The sequence below is a fragment of the Pseudophryne corroboree genome (genome assembly GCF_028390025.1).
Source record: "Pseudophryne corroboree isolate aPseCor3 chromosome 3 unlocalized genomic scaffold, aPseCor3.hap2 SUPER_3_unloc_35, whole genome shotgun sequence".
NCBI lineage: Eukaryota > Metazoa > Chordata > Amphibia > Anura > Myobatrachidae > Pseudophryne > Pseudophryne corroboree.
In genome coordinates, this window is record NW_026967525.1 from 494,013 (window position 1) to 504,330 (window position 10,318).

Consider the following 10,318-nt stretch of genomic DNA (forward strand, 5'->3'; position numbering starts at 1 on the left):
TGACTATCTCGGAAGCTTATTCTCAAGCTGATCTCCCTGTTCCAGCTAATGTCTCTGCTCATTATACTCGTAAGGTAGGTCAATCTTGGGCAGCACGCCGTGGTGCCTCAGCTGAATGGATATGTAAGGCTGCCACATGGTCTTCCATTAACACATTCATATGATATTATGTCTTTGCCTCTCAGGACACTGCATTCAGGCGAAGGATTCTCCTGTCCAATCGGGAGCATCCCCTCCACTAAATTTGCTTTGGGACATCCCAGTGTATATCCTGTGGATACTACTTTGGACCCTGCAGGAGAAATAAGTAGTTATGGTAGACTTACCGTTGATAACTTTATTTCTCTGAAGTCCACAGTATCCACAGGGATTCCACCCTGATGCACCTGATTTGAGGATCCTTACACTTACTAACCTCTTCCTTCTTGTATGGAAGTGTGTGTGTGTGTGTGCGTGCGCGTTCTTCTCGCCTGATAAGGGCTCTCTATGATGCTCCTGCCTTGAGCTTTGGAAAATAACCAGGAGGCGGGGATAAAGGATACTGGCCCGTTGCATTCTGGGAGGCCGAATGCTGTGATCGTTGGTGCCATTCCACTGACGCTACCTCATATCACAATGTATATCCTGTGGATACTGTGGTTTTCGGAGAAATAGAGTTATCGACGGTAAGTCTACCATAACTACTTATTTTTCAGAATAGCAGGGCCATATTTGGGTGAATATCACTGCTAAGGCGCCGTTTCGCATCACAATAAGCTTAGTAGGTAAGCCCCATTTGCATTGCACATTTCCTTTGCGTAAAGCTGTAGCCATTGAGTGGAATAGACGCCTCTTGGCCAGCTTCGCAGGAGAAATATCTGCAGATTATCCAGGCACTCAGCTGTGGAAGAGGAAGACAAAGTAGCACGTAGAATGCGTTCTGTAATATGAAAAAGTGGACCCTGTCCCTTGGTGCTTGGATAGGGGTCTGTTTGGACTTTGTGAGTCTATGGATCCTATCAATAAGAAGGTCCGCAGCAGAAGCCTTCGGTGAAAGTTTCTGAATGAGGTCCGTGGCATAGTCATAAAGCTCAGCATTTGTAACAGAATCCGGAATGCCCATTAGTCTGATATTATTTCTCTGAGAGTAGTCTTCTAAATCAATGACTTTATCACGAATAAAGACCATGTCTTCCTGAAGGGTGTCATGTGCTGAAATCAGGTCTTTCTGAGACGCATCAATCTCTTTCATCTCAGTCTGTACGAATGCCAATCTCACTAATATCGGACCTCAAAGCCTGAATATTAGAGTTAAGTTCTGAGGTTATTTCAGTCCTTAAATGTAGATAACATAGAATGTATGGAGCGTAGAGTAACAGGACCACCTAGAGTGTCTTAAGACGTCTTCAGCCATTACAGCTGGGATGTGCGACTAACAAGAAGAAGCAGATGATGTTGTAGCGGTCTCAGAAGGACCACCTGAATTCGAGGTACCAAAGAGATGGACAGGTGGGGCCGATTTGGTACCTTTTAACCTTTTTTGTGAGGCATGGTAAGCCGGCTACAAAGAGACTGATCTTTCAGAGATAGGAAAATACAAACGCTCTATAAATAAAAGGAGCTGTAGTATGCTGTCAGGAGGATACATCAAGATGACTCCATTGAAAATGACATTCTTAGTCGGGGTGATGGGAGTATCCAAGGCAAAATATCAAGTAAACAGGATGTAATGCAACTCAAATAACACAGTAATGAGCGAGAAATTCCACTAGAGGTCAGCGTGATCACAGACGTGAAGTACTCAGCACAGAGAGACACAAATGGCAAAATATATTCAGTGAATAAATCCACAAAATAATATACTGTGAGGTTGTAATCAGAGTGTAATGAGCTGTACTCAGACGATACTTGATACTGGGCTCTGCATGTAGACTGAGAGGAAGTAGATTATAGTGGTACCATATAAATAGAAGGTAGTTCCACCTCCAGGCAAATGCTTCAATTTAGTGTAGTGGCCACAGTGCAGCCGTCGGGACACTTATTTAGCAGCTTATATCAATTTTATTGAAGGCAGAAGGCAAAGCATGTGATGGCCGTGCACCAGGATCCAAAATGGCAGCCACCTCACTTCCCAATATCGCCGCCGGGCTCCGGTGACTGTGGGCAGCCCGTTCTGTCCCCAGCAGTAGCGGGAGCTGTGCACCTGTGTGAGCGGGAGAGCAAGTGCTCCTGCCTGAGCAAAAGCACCTCCAAGTCAAGTGTCCAGAGCGTGCAGGAAAGACTGGGCGCACTTAGCCCCAGAATACAGCCCGAGGCTTCAGCGGCGTCACTAGCCTGCGGCAGTGAACAATGCCCAGAGGGAGAGGAGCGAGCTGCTTTAGGGCAGGAAGAGTGGGGGACTTAATAGATTGGGTCTTGGTCCCAGCGGCGGCTGAGAGCTATCAGGTAGGCTAGATAAGAAGCCACTTAGTGAGGACAACTCCAGAAAGCACATATGGATGGACTCAGGCCACGCCCCTCTTATTTATTATTTTATATACTTACAGGGTGACGGGTTTGGTACATCCCTGCAAAGGCAGATCCAATCTCTTTCTCATCAGACTCTGCTGTGTTCCCTGCACTCTCAGATGTTCACTGCTGTCAGAAGCACACACATGAGAAGCAGAAGTATGGCGGCAGCTGTATAGATTCTGATATGTAATGCTCTGTATCGTACCGTACACACATCATCCTTATTACTAATGAGAGTATAGAGGTAAGACACTGATGATGGGGGTGTAAGAGTGGACTGTAACCTAGCAGATGTATGATGATTGCAGGGTATTATATGGTGTATTGCATGTAAAGTACCTTGTTCCACACCTGCTCTGCTGTAGCAATATACCTTATAATAGGATTTTAATTACCTACCAGTAAGTCATTTTCTCGTAGTCCGTAGAGGATGCTGGGGTTCCATTTAGTACCATGGGGTATAGACGGGTCCCTTGGGAGCCATGGGCACTTTAAGAGTTTAATAGTGTGGGCTGGCTCCTCCCTACACAGATAGTGGTGAGATTCACACCAGCTCACACGTACGCAAAGAAAAGCCAAGCCAACTAGCTTGAAACGATTCAGCAACGGCTGTACAACAATACTTAACCAAGTAACAATGCAGGAAAACGAAGCACTGGGTGGGCGCCCAGCATCCTCTACGGACTACGAGAAAAGGATTTACCCGTAGGTAATTAAAATCCTATTTTCTCTTACGTCCTAGAGGATGCTGGGGTTCCATTTAGTACCATGTGGATGTACCAAAGCTCCCAGTATGGGAGGGAGAGTGCTGAGGTTCCTGCAGAACAGATTGACCAAACTTTAGGTCCTCAGAGACCAAAGTATCGAACTTGTAGAACTTAGCAAACGTGTTCGACCCTAACCAAGTAACAATGCAGTACTTAACCAAATAACAATGCAGGAAAACGAAGCACTGGGCGGGCGCCCAGCATCCTCTACGGACTACGAGAAAAGGATTTACCGGTAGGTAATTAAAATCCTATTTTCTCTTACGTCCTAGAGGAGGCTGGGGTTCCATTTAGTACCATGGGGATGTACCAAAGCTCCCAGTACGGGAGGGAGAGTGCTGAGGTTCTTGCAGAACAGATTGACCAAACTTTAGGTCCTCAGAGGCCAAAGTATCGAACTTGTAGAACTTAACAAACGTGTTCGACCCTGACCAAGTAGCCGCTCGGTAAAAAGTTGTAAAGCCGAGACACCCCGGGCAGCCGCCCAGGAAGAACCCACTTTACGAGTAGAGTGGGCCTTAACAGATTTTGGACACTACAGGCCTGCCGTAGAATAAGCATGCTGAATAGTAAACCTGATCCAGCGAGAAATCGTCTGCTTAGAAGCAGGACACCCAATCTTGTTGGGATCATAAAGGACAAATAGAGCGTCTGACTTCCTGTGACGAGAAGTTCTCTTCACATAAATTTTCAAAGCCCTCACAAGATCCAAGTACTTTGAGGTGATTGAGGAGTCAGTAGCCACTGGCACCACAATAGGTTGGTTGATATGAAAAGCTGATACAACCTTTGGAAGAAATTGCTGATGCTTTCTGAGCTCCGCTCTATCCTCATGGAAAATAAAGTAGGGGCTCTTGCATGACAATTCCCCCAATTCTGACACACGTCGAGCAGATGCCAATGCCAACGGTGTGACCGCCTTCCAAGTAAGAAACTTGACGTCCACCTCCTGTAAAGGCTCGAACCAATCCGATTGCAGTAACTGCAGCACCACATTAAGATCACAAGGTGCCGTAGGAGGCACAAAGGGTGGTTGGATGTGCACAACCCCTTTTAAGAAAGTCTGAACCTCACGGAGGGCATCCAATTGTTTCTGGAAGAAAATGGACAAGGTCAAAATCTGTACCTTTATGGAGACCAAGCGTAGGTCCACAGTCACGCCTGCTTGCAGAAAGAGGAGAAACCGTCCCAGTTGAAACTCCACTGTAGGAAATTTCTTGGATTCACACCAAGACACATACTTTTTCCAAATCCGATGGTAATGTTTAGACGTTACTCCCTTTACTGGCCTGTATCAAGGTAAGAATTACCTTTTTCGGAATGCCCTTCCGAGCTATGGTCTGGCGTTCCACCTCCATGCGTAGCTGCGGTAAGTCTTGATAGGCGAATGACCCCTGTAGTAGAAGGTCCTCGCGAAGAGGAAGAGGCCTCGGATCCTCCAGCAGTAATACCAGAAGATCCGTGTACCAACCCTGTCTTGGCCAGTCCGGAGCAATGAGGATCGCCTGAACTCTTGTTCTATTTATTAGTTTGAGAATCCTTGGGATGAGTGGAAGTGGAGGGAACACATACACCGATTGGAACACCCACGGAGTTACTAGGGCGTCCACCGCCACTGCTTGTGGTATCTCGACCTGGAACAGTACCTCCAAAGCTTCTTGTTGAGGCGGGAGGCCATCATGTCTATCTGAGGTACACCTCATCGACTTGTTACCTCTGCGAACACCTCTGGGTGGAGGACCCATTCTCCTGGATGGAGATCGTGTCTGCTGAAGAAGTCCGCTTCCCAGTTGTTCACTCCCGGTATGAAGAGAGGTATGCAGTGAGAAAATGACGCTGGTGAGTGCTGGATCCACTCTGAGGAGAAGTCCCGCCCCCTATAATGGCGCGTTCTCCCGCACTTAGTTGATTATACTGGCCTGAGGTATTTTATAGCTAACCGCGGGATTAGCCCCTGATAGCTATAGTTGACCAGTGTAGGGTGATTGTGCTGGCCCAGGACAACCCTCACAGCATCGTACACAGTGTGCCACTGAGCCTTCCGGAGCGCAGCCTGTCAGAGCTGCGCTCCCACTCTTGTGCCGCCATTCCCGCCGGCGACCTGCTTCCCGGGCCGCTGGCGCTGTACTCCCCACTCTTCATTCTTCTGGCTCTGTTGGGGGTGGCGGTCGTGCTGCTGGAGTGAGCGGTCGCCTCGTGGGCTTGAGATCAGCACCCTCAGTAGCTCAGTGTCCTGTCAGCGAAGATAGAGAACCATTAACTTCTATATTTGGTTTCTACCCCCCCCCCCCCCCCCTAAGTCCAACGAAGCAGGAAGGCTGTTGCCAGCAGCCTTCCTGTATCCTAATCTCTTAGAATAACAATAAAACTAGAAAAACTCCTAGGAGCTCCCCTAGCTGTGACCGGCTCCTCCAGGCACATTTTCTGAATGGAGTCTGGTAGGAGGGGCATAGAGGGAGGAGCCAGCCCACACTGTGAAACTCTTAAAGTGGCCATGGCTCCCAAGGTACTAAATAACCCCAGCATCCTCTCGGACGTGAGAGAAATAAGGGTGAGTAACACATGTACAGGCTTACCAGCGTATGAGCACACACATAAAGGAATGTTACCTTACCAATACTTCCAGGAGTAACTTTAGGAGACATTTCTCTGATCCATCAGCTCATATGACTGATGTTAATGTTCATCTAGAATCTCCAATTCATACGATATATTCCCCATCCATAGTTTTACATTGGTGCTGACATAGGACTTGGCGAGTGACTACATCTCCATTTATACTTCATGGTTAGTTACCAGTACAAGAGAGATATATCTAAGTCTTGTTATAATATCACATTTGTTATTGTGAGTGTTCTCAGGAGGGTGGACACAATGATAGCCTGAGACACAATATTATAAAGCCTTCATTAAAAGTTATGTTTTATTATACATACACATTTACAATTAAGTGTCCCAGAAAGTCGTCTTCTCCTATTGTTTACAAGATTAATATTGTTACAGAAAATGTCACATTTCCATAATGTATTTTATTTCCAGCAGATGGACACACAAGCAGGAACATCTCAGAAGGACATCTAATGTTATCCCCGGATTGTGAAAAAAAAGATAATGACAGTAGACCGGATTCTCCAGGAGATGATCCTATTACCTCAATTATACATCCAGCTCTATCATCTGGTCCCTCTGATCCTGGGAAATGTTCTCCTGATCACTCTGATATTGGTGCATCTGTTACAGCTCTGATAGTAGATACAGTGTTTTCCTGTTCTATAGATGCCAAATGTTTTACACAGAACACAAACCTTATTACCCATCAATCAGCTAAGGCAGGTGAGAGACTATTACCATGTTCTGAGTGTGGTAAGTGTTTTCCATACAAATCAGATATTGTTAAACATCAGGGAAGTCACACAGGTGAGAAGCCATTTTCTTGCTCTGAGTGTGGGAAATGTTTTACCCTGAAATCAAATCTTGTTAGACATCAGAGAAGTCACACAGGTGAGAATCCATTTACATGTTCTGAGTGTGGGAAAAGTTTTCCATACATATCAGATCTTGTTAATCATCAGAAATGTCACACAGGTGAGAAGCCATTTTCTTGCTCTGAGTGTGGGAAATGTTTTACATACAAATCAGCTCTTGTTAGACATCAGAGAAGACACACAGGTGAGAAGCCAATGATATGTTCTGAGTGTGGGAAATGTTTTGCATCCAAAACAGCTCTTGTTAGACATCAGAGAAGTCACACAGGTGAGAATCCATTTTCTTGCTCTGAGTGTGGAAAATGTTTTACACGGAAATCAGGTCTTGTTACACATCAACGAAGTCACACAGGTGAGAAGCCATTTTCCTGTTCTGAATGTGGGAAATGTTTTATAAGTAAATTATATCTTGTTAGACATCAGATAATTCACATAGGTGAGAATCCATTTTCTTGCTCTGAGTGCGGGAAATGTTTTACCCTGAAACATAATCTTGTTATACATCAGAGAAGTCACACAGGTGAGAATCCATTTTCTTGCTCTGAGTGCGGGAAATGTTTTACCCTGAAATATAATCTTGTTATACATCAGAGAAGTCACACAGGTGAGAAGCCATTTTCTTGCTCTGAGTGTGGAAAATGTTTTACACGGAAATCAGGTCTTGTTACACATCAACGAAGTCACACAGGTGAGAAGCCATTTTCCTGTTCTGAATGTGGAAAATGTTTTATAAGTAAATTATATCTTGTTAGACATCAGATAATTCACATAGGTGAGAATCCATTTTCTTGCTCTGAGTGTGGGAAATGTTTTACCCTGAATTCAAATCTTGTTACACATCAGAGAAGTCACACAGGTGAGAGGCCATTTTCCTGTTCTGAATGTGGGAAATGTTTTATTAATAAATTACATCTTGTTAGACATCAGAGAAGTCACACATGTGAGAAGCCATTTCCATGTTCTGAGTGTGGGAAATGTTTTACCCAGAAATCACAACTTGTTACACATCAGAGAAGTCACACAGGTGAGAGGCCATTTCCATGTTCTGAGAAATAAATCCGCTCTTGTCGCACACAATAGACAGAACCATTCTTTTCTTCTGGAGTATACTTATCATTGCCATGTAACGTTCTTCAAGGTTCTTATCCTATCTCCCATACTTTTTGCAATACACGTGCTACCACTGGGTGAAACAGACGTCATGTCCTCGTTTACCACTGCTATGCCGATGACCGGTCTTTTGTTCTGGGTACTGAGAACCCAATACCAATCCTAAATGTCTAGCTGAGCTCCAGGTGTGGGTAACGCCAGTTGGCTTTGACTCCGTCCTAGTGAAACAGTTCCATGTGATAGAAGCTCACGACAAAGGGCAGGGCTACAGCTCAGCTTTGCTTACCAACCAGACTTACACTTGTGGGTTCAGAGTTACAAAATGCTGATCATGTTCGGAATCTTGGTGTCTTGGATGGTGGAGTGACACTTAGACATCAGGTATCAGCCACAATCAGATCCTCATCTGAGGAACATAGCCAGACTCCAGAACTTATTACCCTCAGAAGACCTACAGTCATGCATGCATTTGTATCATCACACATAGAACACTGTAATGCCCTCTACCTGGGTCTCCCAGCAAAAGATCATCAAGTGGGGAGGCGGCAGTCAGCATGCTAGGAAAAGGATTGCAAACGCTGCTAATTAGCAGCCTCCTATTACAGAATCTTACGGACTCTCCGAGCCCTACATGACCAGGGTCCATGGTACCAGAAGCAGCTTCTGACTCCTTACTGCCCTGGTTACATCAATCTGTTGATGAAGGACTGTTAGCAGTACCATAAATGCCCAAGCAGTGCTTGGATGTCGGGGAAACAGGGTGGGTGGCAGTAGTGCAGTAGCGGGGCTGCTGGAGGCAGTGTGTAAGTGGGTAATATTGTCCCCAATCAGCTCTGAGGTGGCAGACAGGGCGAGTGACAGTAGTGGGGGCTGCTGGAGGCAGTGTGTAAGTGGGTAATATTGTCCCCAATCAGCGCTGAGGTGGCAGACAGGACGAGTGGCAGTAGTGGGGGCTGCTGGAGGCAGTGTGTAAGTGGGTAATATTGTCCCCAATCAGTGCTGAGGGCAGACAGGACGAGTGGCAGTAGTGGGGGCTGCTGGAGGCAGTGTGTAAGTGGGTAATATTGTCCCCAATCAGCTCTGAGGTGGCAGACAGGGCGAGTGACAGTAGTGGGGGCTGCTGGAGGCAGTGTGTAAGTGGGTAATATTGTCCCCAATCAGCGCTGGGGTGGCAAACAGGACGAGTGGCAGTAGTGGGGCTGCTGGCGGCAGTGTGTAAGTGGGTAATATTGTCCCCAATCAGTGCTGAGGTGTCAGAGGGGGAGACAGGGCGGTTGTCCGCAGTGCAGTACCAGGGGTTGCTGGAGGCAGTAAAGAGGTGTATGGGTCCCGCACAGAACCAAATGATAATTAGACTTAATGATAATTATGCTTCCTTATTTCTAATTAATCCCTTGTATGTAATAATTTATTGTTATTTGCTGTGTCAGCCTTTATGTGTGTTCTGTGTAATAATCCTGAAAGTAGTGGTGCTACTGACCTTATCATTTGTAGTAACTTGGAAAAGATGAGATATGAGGTGCACTCTGGAAGTTTGTAGGGGGTTAATCAGAGATAGACGCAGATGTGACATCACTCAGCCCCCTGGAAAATGGTCCCGGCCCGCGTTCACCCCTCAGGGATGCAACCGCAATGTGTGTGTCCGTGCGGCCGCTGCGCATGTGAATTTTGCCACCACCAGCAAACTGCTGCTGGCAGCTATTGCGGCTGGGTCTGAATGTCCCCCCCTAATACTTTTGGCTCTCCTGATATGTATCTGTTTTACTTAACTGCAATACTAAAACATAACTTGAATTGTTTCTGTGCTTTAAAGGATATTTCTCATACGTCCTAGAGGATGCTGGGGTCCACTTTTAGTACCATGGGGTATAGACTGTTCTGCAGGAGCCATGGGCACTTTAAGACTTTTTCAGAGTGTGAACTGGCTCCTCCCTCTATGCCCCTCCTCCAGACCTCGGTATAGGAACTGTGCCCAGGGAGACGGACATTTTGAGGAAAGGTTTTATTTTAAAGTGAACGGTGAGATTCATACCAGCTCACACTTCAACCATGCCGTACAACAGGGCATTCAACATAAAACATGTCAACGGCAGAACAAATTTACAGCAACATGCTGAAAAGAAGCGTAACACAACTCTTGTGTAATTACAGCTAACAACTGCAGGTAAAGTACGCACTGGGTCGGGTGCCCAGCATCCTCTATGGACAAGGAGAAAAGGATTTACTGGTAGGTATTAAAATCCTGTTTTCTCTAACGTCCTAGTGGATGCTGGGGACTCCGTAAGGACCATGGGGAATAGACGGGCTCCGCAGGAGACTGGGTACTCTAAAGAAAGATTTAGTACTATCTGGTGTGCACTGGCTCCTCCCTCTATGCCCCTCATCCAGACCTAAGTTAGAATCTGTGCCCGGCCAGAGCTGGGTGCTCCTAGGAGGCTCTCCTGAGCTTACTAAGAAAGAAAGTAT

General features: G+C 46.1%; 1 protein-coding gene across 1 annotated transcript in view; it reads left to right on the forward strand.

Annotated features, from left to right (window-relative positions):
* The window catches only part of LOC134984091 (oocyte zinc finger protein XlCOF6-like), a 41,991-nt gene extending 33,029 nt beyond the window's left edge, over positions 1–8,962 (forward strand). Inside the window, exon 7 of the mRNA XM_063949723.1 lies at positions 6,300–8,962. Within this exon, the coding sequence (XP_063805793.1) occupies positions 6,300–7,798 (1,499 nt within the window). The 3' untranslated portion in view covers positions 7,799–8,962. The remainder of the gene's footprint in view (positions 1–6,299) is intronic.
* The last annotated feature ends 1,356 nt before the right edge of the window (positions 8,963–10,318 follow it).